This window comes from Pistacia vera, unplaced genomic scaffold, assembly GCF_008641045.1.
Source record: "Pistacia vera cultivar Batoury unplaced genomic scaffold, PisVer_v2 Contig425, whole genome shotgun sequence".
Lineage (NCBI taxonomy): Eukaryota > Viridiplantae > Streptophyta > Magnoliopsida > Sapindales > Anacardiaceae > Pistacia > Pistacia vera.
In genome coordinates this window covers 59097-78463 of record NW_022196252.1, presented here as the reverse complement: position 1 = coordinate 78463, position 19367 = coordinate 59097, and the positions used below count along the sequence as shown (strand labels likewise).

General features: G+C 34.1%; 1 protein-coding gene across 1 annotated transcript; it reads left to right on the top strand.

Moving 5' to 3' along the window:
- Positions 1-605: 605 nt before the first annotated feature.
- Positions 606-16174, top strand: LOC116143059 (dicer-like protein 4). Its single transcript, XM_031428480.1, is given in 15 exon segments — positions 606-645; positions 787-942; positions 1120-1226; positions 1429-1461; positions 1463-1567; positions 1679-1751; positions 3206-3795; positions 5786-5866; positions 6811-6930; positions 6932-7282; positions 7412-7677; positions 8376-8583; positions 8585-8716; positions 9364-9542; positions 16102-16174. Coding segments are annotated over 15 exon segments (2514 nt in total).
- Positions 16175-19367: the final 3193 nt, after the last annotated feature.

Below are 19367 nucleotides of genomic sequence, written 5' to 3'. Positions count from 1 at the left end.
TCATGGGACGATGATGCCATTATGCCTTACTCAATTGGCTTGGTAAACAAAATTCACAATAACCAAGCTCCACAAATTAGTATATTCAATAGCTAACCAACAAATGAACAATAGCATAAGGAAGTAGTAAGTGCTGAAATGATTAAATACGCACCAGGAAAATTCCCAGGAAACAATGGAGGGGTCACAAATAGTCTCACTTAAAATCCAGTCTCCTTAAACTTTTATCGTCTTTTTGACAGAATTTTCTTAGACATGCATATAACCATACAAATAGCTACTCACTGTCCTAAACCTAGGCTTTGATACCACTTGTTATGCAACGAAAACATAAACTCTAATGCTAGCTATCGAATATAATAATAACAAGTAGTAAAGCATAAATAAATAGCCAAAATTTAATGCAAAAATAAAGAATACCAGGAATTAGCGAGGTTCGGTATTGAAACCTACGTCCTCGGGCGCTGCAAAAGAAAACTCCACTATCTCCAAACAATATTACAAACTTTTGGGCAATACAACAAATACCCAAAACAAATGGGAGATACAACAAATCTTCAAACTAAAGGGTCCTTAAAGAAAGAACCCTAAACAAAAGAAGTATAATGGAATTACAACTTGGGATACCTAATAACAATGATTTGGGTCCTCATAGATAGGCTCCAAAAGTTTCTCACTTTTCAATCTTAATCAATGTGGGACAAACAAACTTTTTTTGGCCTATTACATATAAGTTCCTAAACCTTTCTCCATTATCACTTCTACCCCATGTGATTTTGCTAAAAGCCATTTTTCAACACATAATTGTATGTTTGGGGACAGGTTGTGGCAAAACCCACATTGCCATGCTGCTCATACACGAGCTGTCTCATTTGATACCTAAACCCCAGAAGAGCACATGTGTGTTTCTTGCGCCTACTGTTGCACTTGTTCACCAGTTGAGTTTCTTCATCTTGTAGACAATTTGAGCAATGTTTAAACATAGGATAAATCTTTATGCCTAAGCTGATTTTTGGTGGTGTGTTTTGTAATTTAAAATTGAAGATAAAGCTGCATGCCCATCTTAGTATTAACTTTATGTTTGGTTTACCGTTTGGTTTATTTGTTTTTTGTAGCAAGCGAGGGTTATAGAAGACTCTACTGATTTGAAGGTGGGGATCTTTTGTGGAGGCTCTACACACGTCAAGAACCCTCATAATTGGGAAAAAAGGATTGAAAAATATGAGGTAACTTGTTTCCTGGATCTTGACTTCTCTTGTGGTTGATATTAACTTAAAAATTCGTGCGATTCAAGTTTTATTGTTCTTCCTTAAGTTTAAAATTTCAAAGATTGGTATGCAATAATTGTGAGTCAGTCTGTCTTATCAAGTTCATTGAATGCAATTTGTTCCATTTTAAATTTTAGTTTTTGCTGACTGTTTTGTGCAGGTTCTTGTAATGAGCCCCAAATACTATTTCATAGCTTTTGTCATCGCTTTATCAGATGGAGTTAATTGCTCTTCTGATCTTTGATGAGTGCCGTCATGCTCAAGTCAAAAGCAATCATCCTTAGGCTCAAATAATGAAAGTGATGGCATATATATTCATGTTTATTTTTCTTACATAAAAATTTCTGCAAGCATCTTTGCACTCAGTGTACTTTAATCTCTTGACGTAGATTATCTTCATAATTGTGTAGGAGTTCTATGAACCTAAAGAGATGAAAATGCCTCGAATATTTGGCATGACTGCATCTCCAGTTGTAGGGAAAGGTAACACATGTCCCCTTTTTCTCCTGAGCTTTAGAGTTTTAATTGTTTGAAAATTTGTGTGCATGTATGCATTTTTGTTGGAAGGTCAAGTTTAAATGAGGAGTTTTCTTAGAGTTAATGTGGATCTTTTTTCTTTTACTTTCAAATCTTGAAAGCATGAGGACTCCTAGGGGTGTGTTTGTTTTAGCATTTAGAATAGTATTTTTGAAATGTTAAGAGTTAGGTGGGAATAACGAGATAAGATTTGAAAATGAACAAAAACACTCTTTAGATTTATTAATTTATTAAACACCTCTGTAATAAAAACATTAAAAATTACAAAAACACCCACCCACCCCTTAAATACTGGTAGCCGGCTACCACCGCCGGAGGGTGGTCGGATTCGCCGTATCGGTACACAACCGGATGGATATGACTAGTCGTGCGTTGAAATGACTTTTTCCAACTAGATCTACTGTAGATCTGGTCGAAAAAGGTCAGATCTACAATTAGATCTGACCATTGACGGCTAAAGATATGACTGCTGTTGATAGTCAACGACGACCATATCTTAGCTGTCATTGACAACTAGCTAAGGCCAAAGATCTGACCGTCAACGGCTAGATCTTTGGTTGTAGATCTAGCTGGAAAAGACTATATCGACGTACTACCGGCTAGATCCAGCCAGTAGTGCGCCATTGTACCAGATTCCGGTCACCTTCTGGTGTTGGTGGTTGAAATCTGGCAAATGTGGGTGGTGGGGATGTTTTTGTCAATTTCTAAATTTTTTTTTGGGGTGTTTAGTTAAATTAACAAACTTAGGGGATTTAAAAAATGATCGAATAAAATATAATAGTATTTTCAGTACAGTAAAACAAATGTGTATTTTGGAAATTATAGGAATAGGATAAGGGAAAATATTGAAATTCTTTCTTCTTTCTAATCTTTGAAGCTATCATAACCAATATTAGCTAATGAATTTGCAATATGATTGCCTTGACAACAGATACGAGAAAATTTTACTTGCATTGGAAAAGCTTATTCGCACAATTGAGCCATCTATTATTAAGATCCCTAGGAGGCATGAAAATATGAGACAAAGATTAAATGAAGATTGAGATTTAATTGTGAGAAGAGAATGATAACTAGAAACAGCAATGTAACGGACTCTTTGCTATTCACAGGCCATAAATGCATAGCTTATCCATTCTCTTTAGAGTTTGTAGTATAACTATATAGTTGAGAAGTCTAGGAGTTCTTGTACGCAATCAACTAGACAATACAAATCTCATCCCGAGGCCAATCCTCTTCTGCAGCTAATGATAATAAAAAGTGGAAGAAGCTATGGAAGCTTCCCATTACTAATGCCGAGAAATTATTTTTGTGGAAGGCTTGCCAAGACATTCTTCCAACCAAGTGTAACCTTGTCAAGAAAAGAGTGATTGAGGAATCTTTTTGCACCTTCTGTTGCTTAGAAGAAGAAGATGTCTTGCATGCTTTATGGGGCTTCGTGGCTGCCAAGGATATTTGGTCAAGCTGTTCCCGAATCTTTCAAAAGATGAACAACAATTTCACTGACTTCAGAGAGCTCGTTATGGTATTGCTGTCCAAACTTGAGGAAAAGTATTTAGCTGAATTTGGTGTGGTGGTCTCAAAAATCTGGCAAAGGAGGAACGAGTTTATTTTCAAACATTATTTGTCTACTCCATCCCAGCTCATTCACCAAGCAACTCAAAAACTGGACATGTTAAATTCCTTGACTCAATCAAAGACCTCTCCAAAGGCGCACCCGCTGAATTCGGATCCCAGTTCACCTAGATGGCAGCCACCACCTGAAGGTATCTTCAAAGTTAACTGGGATGCAAGTGTGAGAAAAGAAAAAGGCACAATTGGGGTTGGAATTGCAATTCGGGACTGGCAAGGTAGATTTCTGGCGACTATGAGAATGAAAAAAACCATGCTGCCAGATGCACACGTGGCTGAATCTTTCGCAGCTCTTCAAGCAGTCACTCTAGCAGCAGATATTGGGATCAACCAAATAATCCTGGAAGGGGATGCTCTCCAAGTAGTCAATGATCTCCTTAGGGATGAAGAGAATTGGGGGGGGCCAAGCTGGTCTTATTTCTATGGACACTAGGGTGCTTTCCAGGAATTTTATCACTTTTTCGGTTCATCATGTTAAAAGAGCATCTAATGTGATTGCTCATACTTTAGCTAAAAATGCTTTAACCATCGATGATGTACTGGTTGAACTTGAAGAAGTTCCAAATTGTATTGGATCCTTAGTCGATCCTTTTGAATGAATATAACTCATTTGATTTCAAAAAAAAAAAAACTAGACAATACATCTGCTCCAAATTGTCAGCCTGCAATACTTTATGTCCTAGGGTTTTTCTGACAGACCTATGATGAATTCCTCCTGTCATTTATATGGGATGGTTTATGGTGGAATATTGTCTTTGCATATGACTCCTTGTTTCTTTATGAATCCATTTTTTTAAGAAAAAAGTAAAACATAATGTACGGCGTGATAAAATTACTCTGAATAATTTTTGGATACTTGGATTCCCATGTCATATAACCTGTATCTAGGACTGGTCTTTCTATTGGCTGTCAAACTTAGTAGCCATATAGTATGGGTTTGTAAAGTAGCAGTTACTTGGTTTCATAGTTTCTTCATGCGTATATGTTACTCTTTCAGGTGCTTCGAATCAAGCAAATTTACCCAAAAGCATTAATAGTCTTGAATATATACTCGATGCTAAGGTGAGTCGTAGAAACTGTGTATTTGGATGTAACTTAGATTTATGAAATTCTTATTGTTTTTGAGGCCAGTGTTGTTAACTAACTGTGCCCAAGCTCAATTATAAATGTCTTCTCTGGAGCATAGAATTGTTTTTGTGCTGTTGTTCAATCCCTGGAAGCATCCCTGCTCTACAAATATACACGGTCTTTGCCTTGGGCCTTGAAATATTGTGTGGCTGTTTGCTGAGTTCAAATATATATTTTTCTTTTTATCTTTTCACTGTACATTTGACAAGATTGTACATTATACTTATTCTTTTAGGTTTTCCATCTAGCTTACTAGCACTGAGGTGTTCTGTGGCTTGTGGATTGTGGTACAGTTAGACGTACACCAAGTCTAGCCCGGCATATCGATGCTATTGTGCATTGATGCACACTCAACCTTGGCCGGTCTGACAATTTATCAGCTGAGTTGTATCAGTCCTACTAACCCATTTAGACTTATTTTCTAACATTTTATTCATCTACCCCTCTTCTCTGGTTGTTTACCTTAGATCTCATGGGATTTGGAACGAGTCATAGTTGCCCTGTGCAACAAAATCTATGCGTTAAAATTACTGTTTATTGATTATTAAACTGTAATAAAAGTAAATATAATGTTTACTGATTATTAAACTGTAATAAAAGTAAATATCTATTTAGATTTCGGATTTCGTGTTGCTTGGTAGCAGTGTATGAATATCATTTATATTAGCAGACAATTTCTAATGCAGCTTGCATAAAACCTCAAACTTTGCTGATTAGTCATATGAATGGTTGAATAAGTATTTTTACAACCTTATGAATGCTCTAAAAGATCTGTCCGCCACATGTCCATATGTTGTTTGTCCCATGGTGAAGGCTAACGTCTTGGTCAAGCATTCCTCTGATAAGCCCTGCACCAACAAAAAAAAAAAAAATTATAAAATGAAGGGTAAAGGTAATTTTGATGATATTAAGCGAGCTCTTTTATTGTTCTCCAAAAGATCCTTGCATCTCTTTTTTGTAAAGATCTTTATACTGGAGTGTAAACTGATATATATAGATCTTTAATACTTTCTGTCTTAAATTTGATATGTACAATCACTCATTTTAAGCTTTTTAAAATGGAACTTGTTCTAAATGTGATTTTCAATTTCCATCCAAATTCTATTTACGTGCTTATAGCTAGGCATTGTTGGACTTCATTGTAGCAAATCATGTAATTATACTAATCTAGTTGCTCAAGTTTTCCATTGTTGACCTCTGAATCTTTTACCTCTATCTTGTAGGTGTATTCAGTTGAAGATAAGTTAGATCTGAAAAGATTTGTAGCATCACCTGTTGTAAAAGTATATCCATATGGTCCTGTTGTAAGTGGCAGTTCTAGCTCCTACATGCATGATTTATGCTAAAGAACTTTCAGAGATAAAAGGCGAGGTATATAGTTGTAGCTGGTTATTTTGTTCTATCTTCTCATTGAAACAAGCTTTTTACTTGTCGCTAATGCTTTGTTGTAAGAGCAGTGCCTATCAACACTTAGCAGGGAGAGACATGATGTTCAAAGTCTTCGGAATATAAAAAAGCACATCAACAGATTGCATGATAACTTGATGTACTGTTTGGAAAATCTCGGAGTTTGGGGAGCACGACTAGTAATCCCTTTTAGCATCAAAACTGATTTCTTGATTCTAATTATTTAGTTTTCTGCCGTTCTCCTTGAGAACACTAATTTATTCATTATAGTATTCCATTGTGGATTTTTATTACTATTTGATTTTCTTATTTTTTGTGGTTACCTTAACAATTTCTGGTGGTGTTACGTGATTCTGCAAGGTCTGCAAACTACTGAATACTGACTACAAACAGTGTCAACCATACTGTCTCTTAAGTATAAGATTAAGTATCTATGTGTCCATGAATAAGTCTTTTGATTTTCTACTTACAACAGCAGTGTTACAATTTGAATATTATTGTTGGTTTTCCTATAAGCCTAAGCTTTTGGTATGAATGGTTACTCAACATGGTAGAGTCTATTAATTTGATTGAGAGATCTTGTGTTTAAATCCTGAAAGAACTTATTAGGATATAGCAGAGGTTTATGTTTGAGTCCATGTAACATACCATTAATTAAATTTGACCATGAGGGAGTGTATCGGAGTTTAAATATGATTACTGGTCCTTTCTGCATAAACTTAAGGTTTCGGAGTTGATGGTTAGTCTACACGGAATGGAATAATTTCGACTAGGCGGTAAACTTAAGTATGTGTAAATTGGATTTTACAATCGAAGTACTTGTAACTTACTTCTGTTATAGGTATATATACGTGATCAACCATTTGATCCCTGCCAATTCTTTGCTTTGGGCTGTCGTTGCACTAAAATTTGTAGGAAGGAAACAGAAAAAAAATTCATTCTAAAAAAAAGGTCATGCAGCAGATGATGCAAATTCTGGTGAAATCAGATGTAGCAAAGGTCACCACTGGTTACATAAGAAAACAATTGCTGACGTTGTTGAAACCCTTGTTGGAGCATTCATAGTTGATTGTGGCTTCAAAGCTGCAACTGCATTTCTTATATGGATTGGTATACAAATGAAGTTTGAAGGTTCACAAGTTACTAATGCTTGCTTGGCAAGCCAAAGCTACTTGTCGCTGACTCCTTCTGTGGATATGCCTGCCCTTGACAATTTGTTAGGATATCAGTTTCTCCATAAAGGCTTGCTTTTACAGGCAGTTTTGCATCCTTCTTACACCCAACATGGTGGAGGCAGCTATCAGCTATGCACTGTAACTTTTCTCTCCTCTGGTAGTGTGTCTTGATTTAATATTCTAGATATCATGTCTTGCCTGTCTGACTAGCTTGACATTTTATGTTGATGATGCTGTTATGTGTAATACTTTAATGGTTTTCTCCAGAGATTGAAGTTCCTTGGAGATGCAGTCTTGGATTACTTAATTACTTTGTATCTTTTTTCGACCTACCCAAAGTTGAAGCCTGGTCAGTTGACAGATTTGAGATCAGTGTTATTGAACAATAAGGCCTTTGCAAATGTTGCCGTGGATCGGTCCTTGCACAACTTTCTTATGTTTAATTCAAGTGGCTTCTCCGAGGCTATAAACAATTATGTGAAGTTTTTAAAAACTTCTCCATCATCGAGGAAATTAATTGAAGGGANCAGGTGATAGAGACTCTAGGAAGTCCACAACTGCCTATTACTTCACACTGGGAGGCAACTGTGTTAGTTGGAAAGCTCAGTTGCAACCTCTGGTTGCATTATCCACTACTGAAGCTGAGTATGTAGCAGTTTCAGATGCATTCAAGGAAGCAACTTGGTTGCAAGGAATCCTGAAAGAAGCTGATCTGTTGAATGGCACAGCAACAGTCTACTCTGATAGTCAAAGTGCCATTCATTTGAGCAAGAACCCAGTGTATCACGAACGAACTAAACATGTGGATGTAAGGCATCACTTTGTCAGAGACTTGATTGCAAAGGAAGAGATAAATCTGTTGAAGGTACCCACTGAAGATAATCCGGCAGATATGGGAACAAAAGTGGTGACCACAACCAAGTTGAAGCATTGCTTGAACCTGCTTCACATTAAGTAAATACTGCCCTTCAGAGCTGAGAAGAAATATGGAATAGCTTACTGCACTAAAAGGAATAAAGTTGGCTTCAAGGTGGAGACTGAAAGTATTGTGAAGCCAAAAACGGAGCCGTTTCACTTAAGTATATTCAAGCCAAAACGGGGTCGTTTTGTTTAAGACCATTACCGNAACAAAAAAGGGGAGTGTAAAAATTAACCTAGATATCCTCGGCAATTGTTATTTTTTAAGTTTTAACTTATAAATTTCAACATGGTTTCATCTGTTGATTCAGACTCTTGGTGACTTGGTAGAATCTTGTATGGGTGGCATCCTCCTTGACTCTGGGTTTAATTTGAGCACAGTGTGGAAAATAATGCTATCCTTTTTTGAACCAGTCATGAGCTTTTCCGGCATGCAGCTAAATCCTATTACGGAACTACAGGAAGTTTGCCAATATTATGACTTGAACTTGCAGTTTCCAGCCAGAAAAAAAGGCGACAACATTTTTAGTTGAGGGAAAAGTAACTGGGAGAGATCTACAGCTTTGCATTGCTGCCTCTAATCCAAAAAAAAAAAAAAAAGATGCTATTAGGATTGCTTTACAAAAACTCCTCACAGAGTTGAAGGTAAAAGCTGTATGCTGATATCTCTCTGGTTTGTTGCACACATGCTGTCTGATCCCCATGAAATTAGTATGCCTCTTGTGATGATTACTTATATTTGACACCCTTCGAAAAGAATATTGATTGTAGCACAGTTTACTTGTTCTCGGTTCACATTGGATAAACAAGAAATTTCATGTTAACTTGCACTTAAGAAAAATCATACCACAATATGGTAACTAGACTGCACTACCAATTGATGTATCAGATGCTCTTTGTTTGTCAGTGAATGTGTGTATTGATCTTTCAAAATATGCTTGGATTGAAAGAATGTCCGTAAAAGAGATGAATCAAGTGGTACTGGCATAAGTGAATTTTAGTGTTTGAATACTAACATCTTTTCTCCTATTAAAACAAGTTCTACTAGTATTAATTAATGTACAAATAGTATGCTGGTATTAGGACATTCTGGGATTTGTTTCTTAACATATTCTGTGTAGCTAACATCTGAAAAATCTGTGGCCAAGCTGGTGTTTTGTAACTTATTATTTAGTTGTATTAATCATCACCAAACTTTATTTGTCAGTCATGCTGAGTCAACGCCCATCCATTGCAACGTTTCCGATTGAATCATCAACTTGAATTTCATTGATTATGGATCTGCAGGCAAAAGGTTACAGCCCAAGTCTATACCTTTGGAGGAGTTTTTAAAATATTGTTGCAAGATGGAAGCCAGACTGATTGGATTTGATGAAACTCCCATAGATGTTGTTCCTGATGATTATGGGTTTGACTCTGACATCTGTTCTGATGATGTGTCCGATATTTCTTCACCCTCCATTACTCCTGTTAATAGATGGTCCTCACTTGATTTTAAAGAAGTCANTCATTATCAAATTAGGATCCCCGATGTCGATGAATTGCAAGTTACAAATAAAGTGGATGATGAGAATCAAAGAGTCATTATAGAATTTAGTGATCAGATTCGGCAACTTTATTACACTAATCGAATGGATATTAATGTCCTTCTCAATCATCCAAATGAGCAATAAGTCATATATGATTTAACTAAAAAAGAAATCATTACTACAATTAGACAATAAAATAAAGGAAATAATCATGATAATAATAGTGCGGAAATACAAAAAGTTTTGTGCCAAGAAGCTCTAAACATACTTGAGAAACTAGAAATATTTGACTTCAACAAGAAGATGTTCATGCTAGCGAGTAATCTGCCCGCAAGTTAAAAGATGTAATAACAACTCTAAAGCATAAATCATTGTCTCAAACAACTTTAAATAAATATTTTATTTCATCTTAAACCTTTAATGTACATAACATATTTTTTTTTGCAATATACAAATAATTATTACTATATGGAGGCAACTTTTCTTAAGACGGGAATTAGAAAAATTATAACCTATTATAATGTAGAGCTTATTCTTATTTATAACTATCCCAAATTGGGAATTAAATTTTTTATGACTATGTACAGTTTATTCCCATATAGAGTATCATTATAGAGAGGTTTTACTGTACTTAATTAATCACACCATTAACTTACTTTCTTTACTTATAAAGGTATTATCAATTAGGTTAAAAAAATTTCAAACTTTTGCAATGGGAGAACAAAAGTTACAAATCCTTCAATTAAGGGGACAATAAACACTAACTAGGGTTAGATTCAACTTTATTAAGGGTAAAGTCGTAATTGAAGAAATTTAAATTATTCCTTTATATAAAGGTGGAAAATTAACCCGCCTAGCCCAGCCCGTGGCGGGTTAAGCAAAATTATGGGTCAGGTTAGGCCCGCCTCTTTGGCCAGAAGGGTTGGCCTAGCCCAGCTCACCAACCCTAACTTGGTGGGTTTTTGTCCAAGATGGGCTAGGCTGGCCCGAAATTTTTTTATTTTTTTTCTTTTGTGTAATTTTTTTAGTTAACTTTTCAAATATCAATAATTCAATTAAATTAATTTTTTTTGTTAACATGTCAAATATTAATACAATTAAATTGTAATATAAGAAAAATTAGATTTATTCATTTATAAAAAAATAAAATAAGAAATAAGAAATTACAACAATTATTGCCTCGTTAAAAACCTTGCCAAGAAAAACTCAATTGGGACAAAAACTTGATAAGGAAAAAAGAGTACAATAATTAACAGTTAATTTACAAATTATAAAGTTACAATTTATAAAACAACTAATTTGAGGGTTGACTAGGACCTCCCTCATCTATATCATCTAAATTGTAAAATTAAAATGATTCTATTAAAATATCGTCGACAACCTCGTATTGATCCTGATGGCGCGACCGTTCCCTATCTTGAAGACATGTGAGGACTTCAATCAATTTTGGTGAAGGTTTAATCCTCATGTCCTTTAAAATTCTTCCACTTGCACTAAATGTTTGTTCAGATGAGACGATCGAGACAGGAACAAAGAAAACCTCCAAGGCAAGTCTCGATAATACCAAAAAGATGCATTTTCTAGTTTTCCAATATTCTAATATATCAAAGTTGGCTCTTTGTTGTGGATCTACTGGTAGCACGTCGAGGGTTCCCAAATATTGGTGAAGCTCATCACTTTGTAGCTACATGGAGGACAATATATTTGTTGTTGATGCTTCTGAAGAGGAGGCTATGCTTCGGGTTTGGGTCATCTTCGGTCTATTAAGTGCATTCCAGGAGTCGTAGCCTTCATTTGTGTCTTCTGATGCTACTTCCTCGGGTATTTCGCCTCTTTGCTAGTTCTCATACCTGTTTTCATATTGTAAATATACCTCTGCAAGACACTGTCTTATCTCTCCTAGTTGATTGGCATATGCTTCGTCTCGTAAATTTTCACTTAACTTGTCTAAACCATTTTCTAAACCCGCTAATTTAATTCTAGGATCAAATATGGCAGCTAAACAAAACAGAAAAGGAGGGGGTTTCAAATATTTTTAAATTTTAATTCCATTGTCTTTATTGGTCCTGCTAAAATTTCATTGTTTATGTTTTTTTAAATAAATATGAAATTTTTATAATTGTATGTATTTCCAATGGACTAGTATGATAATAAACACCAGAAAGTTTTAAAGTGGATTGATAAAATTTTTTAAGAAAAGAATGAAATTTTTGAGCTATATGTCAATCACTGTCTACCAAATAATGGGGACCTCTATTATTTGATACAAAATAACTAATTAAATTTGCATAAGGTAAACATGAATCAAGTATTAAATAAGTATTGTTCCATCTAATAGGCATGTCTAATGCAAAAGTTCTCGGAGACATATTTGATTTTATACAAGCATCTTGAAATTTAGCACTTCTTCTATTACTACTAGTAATCCAAGCTGAAGAATCCCTAATTCTATCAATATTATTTTTAATTTTTTTTCATATCACTTTTCACAATTAAATTAATAATGTGACATGCACAACATTGGTGAAAAAACTTCAAATTGTCATAAAAAGGAAAATTTATTTTAAAAAAATCTATAACTCTACTATTAACACTGGCATTATCTAAAGTTAAACTTATCACTTTGTGAACAATAGCATAATCTTTTAAAACTTTAACAATTTTAATATAAATTTGTTGACCACTATGATCCACATCTATTAATCTAAATCTCAATAAAGATTTATTTAATTTATATTCGTTATCAAAATAATGACTAGTCATACAAATATAATCTTGTTTAGCTCTACTACTCCAAATATCGATGGTTAGAGCCACACTAACATGATAACTATGCATTTTTTTTCTTAATTCTAATTTCATTTTCCTAAACAATTTTATCAAATCATTTCTAGTTGCAGTTTTAGAATAACTTTTAAATCTTGGAAAAAATGAATTTTTAATAAATCTTTCAAAATATTTATCTTCAGCCATATTAATAGGTTGATCAGTTATAGCAATATATAAAGCTAATTATTCCCTATATTCATCAGAATTATAATGCCAAGTAGTACCCATATTAGTTATTTGAGTTTGATTGGTTTCTCTATTTCCATGTTGATTCATATGTTTACTAGCATGCCTTTTTAAAATACTAATACCATTACCTGCATCAGTTTTATAAATATTTCTACAATACTTGCATCTTGCTTTCTTCACTTGAACTCTATGTTATGTCTCGTAAAACTTATCGAAATGCTCCCAAACGTCTTATGTGTGCCTGTTGTCGATTCCAACTTCAATTGATGAACCCGTTTCTGCTTGAGATGGAGTTAGATGAGGACGACGATTGTGAGGATGACTTCTAAAACCACCGGGGGCTGTAGCAGTAGGGGGAGGAAGGGGGGAATATTATGAGGTGTATTGGATTCTATGAATGGGAAAGTATGACTATTTGAATCTACTGCATTTACGTTAGTAAATTCAGGGGGACTAGGATAATTTTCTTCATCATCGAAATTGATGGGATGGAAATATCTAAAAAACTGGATATAGAAGAAATATGAATTGAAAATTGCAAAAACTAATAAAATTTAAAATGAGATTGAGAGATTTCAATAGAGAACATGAGAGAATTTGGGATGTGAGGAAATATGAGAGTTTAGGCCCTATTTATAGAAAAAAAAAAAAAAAAGGGAAAAGAAAATAACCAAAAAGACCCCTCCAACTGCTATAGAACGGTTATATTTCAAGGGTAAAGTGAGTTTTTGCCAAAAAAAAAAAAAATTTATTTATTTTTTTTGTCCAACCCGAGAGTCAACACGACGGGCTGCCAACGGCCAACCCACCGGGTTGATCCACGAGTTGAAAACCCCTAACCCGGTAGGTTGGTTTTTTTTAAAAAAAATATAACCCGCTAGGTCACTGGGTTGGCCCATGAAGGCCCAACCCACTCAGTGGGGTATATTCGGGTCAGGTCGAGTTGAGGTGGGTTGGGTTAGGGTTGACTCGCCTAACCAAGCCCATTTGTTCCACCTCTACCTTTATATATCTAAATAAAATGAACCTTCATTGAAATATTTCTCTGGATATAAACAACAAGGAATGATTAGGAGCGCTAAATTTCGAGGAAATATCTTCATGATTTTAAGCCTTTTAAAGATTCAATAACATGAATGAATTAAGACAATGTTTGCAAATAACATCCAAAATAGTAATACATAAACGTATTAAATTCTAAGATTATTTCTCTAATTTAAAAGTAGTATAACAAATGAAAACTTAGGACCACAAAATCTTTGTATATCATAATAAATAATAATAATCACTGTTTTAAAACCTGGCCCGACCCGACCGATTCAACGGTGAATCGAGCCGTGAGAGTCTAAAAACCGGGGGGCCTATTTGACCCAGATTCACCCGGGGTTGGACCGGGGATATTGTAGCAACCCGCTAGTCCAACCGTTCTTTTGTTTTTTTTTTTTAAACTAGGTGAATGAAATTGCAGAAAATGGCAACTTTCGGCACGCAAAAACGACGACTTTTAGTAATTTTGAAAGGTGGATCAAGGTGAGTCGAGAGGTAGTGTTTGATTAAGTTTTAGTCACCGAAATCACTAAAATTTGGCCAAGAAACAATGAAACCCTAGCTTCTGATTGCCGGCGATTGGTGGGTGGAATGGCTTGGGAACTTTGGAGGTTTTGTAAGGGAATAGCTAGTGAGTCTAATGGAGGTGGTGGTTGGAGATTTCGTTGCTCAAAACGGCCGAAATCTGGCAACGGACAGCCGAAAAAACATGTTATCCGTTGCCGAAGATTAACGAGTGATGAGAGGGGATAAAAGGTATGGTTTTGAAGAAGAGAGGACGGGGATTCCAACAGTGGTGACCAGGGTGATTTTGAGTGAGAAAATAGTCGAAAAAAGGGGAAAGAAGGCCGATGTCGATGCGCACTAACATGCGTTAGAAAGAGTGACTATGGTAACGTGTGCCGATTTAAAACATTTGAATTTTTTTTAGGGGACATGTCACCGGTTTGACCGGTGGATCAAACCAGTCAACCCGGGACCCGACTTATTTGCCAAGTTTAGCCCCGAGTTCGTTTTTAAAACATTTATAATAATAATAATTTACCACTAGAAGGAAAGTTATTTTGAATCCATGATATGTATTTGTTTCACGAGATCTATTTCTTTATTGTAAATTACAAGATATAAATACGTTGTAATTACAAGATATTATTAACTGATTTATATCCATCAAATAAAATTTAACAAATATTTTTCAAAAAATAAAAATACTATCCCTTACCCTCACAATTTATCTTTTTGTATTTCAGGCTTTCATGTAACTGTTTTTCACCTAAAACCATCGCCTGAATTGAATATTATTTAGTTAATTTAAAAGATAGGAAAAAAGAGATTAATAGTGCAATACTAGTTAATATATTGTAAAATATTAACTAAACATATGTACTTTACTATTTTGTGCTATACGCATAGCATATGTGACCCGCTGCATATGATAATATATGGACCCAATATTACCAATTAGGTAGATCGACTTAAAACCAATTTGCATATAAATTGAAATTATATTATAGATGCAAATTATAATAAGTTTTAAAATAAAGCTTAAAATTTGATATGATATCTAGCTTGAAATTCATGTTATTTGAATATGATAGAAAAATGATTTATCTCTCATAATATATAATAATAATAAAAATTCATAATTTAGTATTATTACTTAAATTCAATGTATTCTTCTTAATCTTAGTTTACTTCAATCAAAATGGAAATCTAGAAAATATCTTCATAAAGAATTAGATTTTCTCTTAAGTTAACTTCAACGGACTATCAAAGCTTTTTATAATATTTTGACAAATGGTCATCATCAATAACAAATTAACAATAGTAAATATTTGATTTGATATTTTTATTTTATTTTCATTAATTTTAAATATTAATCACGAATTAAGTCTAGTTTGAATTTTTTTTCAAAATAAAACTTAGATTTCTTATGAGTTATATGAACATATAAGTGATACAATTCAACAACAAAATGAAATCATAAAAACAATTTAAAAGAAGAAGAAAGAGTTAACAATTACCTTGAGCTGGATTCGCCATGTATAAGATTTTGAAATTCCAATGTTTTGGGGATTGGTTCACCACGCTCTTCATCATAATCAAAGATGAAACATCTTCTGGATCTAGATTCTTTCGTTGCTATTCCTGGCATTAGGAAATTCATAATCCCGAACACAACCATTTATTAGTAGCTATCCAACTATCCCCATTACATTGGTATATGTGGTTATACTCAACATACTGTAAGTAATTGATCTACCATACGTAGCGGAAAATAAAAATTCAATCAGTAAATCAATTACCTTTCTTTGCCTAGATCCGAGTATAGATTATACCGTTTACATGTTTATAAACAAAAATCTGTATAACGTAAATCCATTTAAGGATTAGAATACTTACGTACATTTGGAGACTCCTTCGAATATCTCTGATTTCGGACAGGAACACTGTTCATGATACTGTTCGCGGTTACTGTTCATGGAATTTTTTGTCAGTTGATCCAAAGTATGATTGAACTCACGGAATTCCACACGAAGATAATCCGCAGAACCCTTGATTATTTTGCTACAACAATCAAGGGCTTCAAAAATCAAGAAAGAATAACAAGAAAAGTTTTCTTCTTCAGAGAGAGAGAGATAGGATGGCTAAGGTTTTAATTGAATGAATAATTTCATACTTGTTTTAATTTTAAGTTGCACTTATGTAGTGCAACAATTAAAACCCTATTCCACTTAGGAATAGCCATGACCTCCAACCCAAGTTCACCCTTGCAACCAAACACACCCTTTATGGTATTTTAATTAATTAATTATTATTATAATTAAAATCAATTAATATATAATAAAATATTAACATTTAATTAATAATAATAATTCATTTAAATATATATATACAAAGATATATTTAAATATAATCTCACTAATTTAATTTTAATATTAAAATTAAATACATACAACAACCTCAACCAATTTAATTGCACTATAAAATTACCAAAATATCATTTTGTCCTAAAAGACGAAAATACATTTCCCACAAATTGATTCTTAAATTATCTTCTAAGTGTGTGACCCATAGACTCTTTATCATATCAGCAGTGAGTAGTATCGTGATTAATACCAATTAATCGTCTCACTACACACAGACCAAGATTGGCCCCTAGTAAGGCATCATGGTCACCCGATAGATTCGGATTTAGTGAACCCGTAACCTGTCAATGGTATGGTTACCGTGCAATCAAATCATTTTATCAACTGTTATCTCATCGAGACTGAGGTACAGAAATAGTGTCAACCTCAGATATCTTTGACATGTTTGTATTTAGTTACTAGACCAATGACATGAATATTAAATTGGATTGAGGATCAACTCAATCTCACTGTAGCCACAGATTTAGTGTCATTGTCATTTCCTAAACTACCCAGTAAGATAACTTCTCCCGTACCTAGGACTGATGAATCCTTTGTTGATCCACCATAGTCTCGATACACTTCTCAATGTAGCCAATCACTACCGTATTGATAACTTTGAATAGAACTACGTTGGGCTAGTGTCAAACTACACCAATTGGTGCATAAGGCGCTCCAGTGATCTCAAGTTTAAAGATTACATGCACTACCATCCATTAGAGGATTTATTCTATAGACACTGAGGTTACCATCCATATGGAATCCTCTGGTAGGCCTATCCAATGAACTTGCCTCTAGCAAGCACTCATGGGTTGCACTAGGTTGTCGCAAACAACCTTGACAAGTGAGATCAATCACTGCCTTTGGACAGAGTCGTTCAACACTATAATAGTCTTACCATATTATCTGTGTCCTTGGTCAGAATAATACTAGGGCTACAAACGTTTCTAAAATGACCACCATATGTGATCATAGGGTTCTCACTATCTAGATTTGAAACACTTGATACCCTTGCTATGGTTCTACTATTCTAAGGACATATATCATTACATACACAATATAGAAGAATATGTCTTTTATTGATAAATAAACATTTATTACAGAATCAATTTTACAATAATTGATTGGCTCTAGGATACCTACTCTAACACATACAATGGTCGTTTGTCACAACAACAATCTTATGCTAAAATAGTGCAACAGCTAAAGCAAATGGTATCATTCAACAAACCTTGCGGTTGCTGTAGAAAAGTTCCATTACTTGGATTGCAGAAAAATTCCTATACAACGAAAATTATTAGTGTAACATCATATATTTTTTCATTAAATAAGAAGAAAGGAACTCTTCTAGTGTCCCAAACGTTGAAGGCATACAAAACCGCATCAAAACCATTGTTTTAAAAACCGGACCAGTAGGCAACCCGCTCTGCTAGCCGGGTCACGGTTCAACCGGTCCAACCGGTTGGACCGTCGGTTGGACCGGTGATGTCATCACACATCATGATGACATCAACACATTTTTTAAAAAACTTTTTTTTTTTAGATTTCTATTTTTTAATAAGACAATAACAACATAATTACTGTCCAATCCAATATCATTCAAAGTTCAAATTCAACAACAATCCTAGCATAATTTAAGTATTTAACAACAATTCAAAATCTAAATCCAAACATGATGTTGTATTTAGTATTTACATATTAAATGTCAAAATACATACTAATTAATAACAAAATATTTAATGCAAGTGTTTTTTCTTTAATCAGTCTCCATGTTGATTAAGCTTCACACACTACCATCAAAAATTCATCACCATCATCATCATCATCATCATCATCATCATCATACATCTACAAAATTTAAGTAAAAAATAGAAATCATTAGTTAAAACTGTAATTTAATTTAAATAAATACTAAGTTGCTTAAATAATTGAAACCAACCTTTTGAACCATCTGTTGAATCATAAAAAGAAGGGTGACAGCAACTCAGTGGGAATAGATCCTTCTCATATAACATTTGTCCTCCAATCCTCATAATTAAGTTCACTGACCTCCTCCTCTTCATCGTACAATATCCAACCTTCAGTTTTGTCGATACTTCAAATCAATAGGATCCAAACTTATTCTTTGTAAACTTCCTAAAAACCATAATGAATATTAAAAGCAGACAACTAAAATATGAAGGAAAATAATAGATAATAACAATAAGAGTGATGATAATGAGTAATTGACATGTTTTATACTGTTTTGCAAACGCAAGTTATAGTGAACAAAAACAAGATCATTCAACCTTTGATGCCAAATCTATTCCTCTTTTTAGTATGTATGCGCTCAAAAACACTCCAATTTCGTTCACATCCAGAAGAGCTTGAAGTTTGACTAAGAATTTTTATTGCAAACTTCTAAAAATTGGAGTACTATACCCAAATGATCTCCACCATCATCTAATTGAAAATTAAACATAATAAATAAATTAGACTTAAAAAACAAAAGAACTTATAAATTTTATAACTATTACGTACCGGACGTGTGGTTTTGGCGGTTTCAAGAGCAAGCCCACGAGAAAAGCTTTCCTCTCGATTTGAATATAATCTACTTCTCTTCCATTAACCTTGTCTTGCTCAAATTGAAAGCACTTGCTTTACTGTCATGTATCAAGGAAACCACTCATAACTTCTGGCTTGAGGCAAAAAGATCTTCGTCATATTAAAGGCAGGATTCAAATAATAAGCCGCAGCATGGTTATCACGACGCCATGTCCATCCCAACGTAGCTTAATGATTCGTGTATAAGGCTTGTAGAAT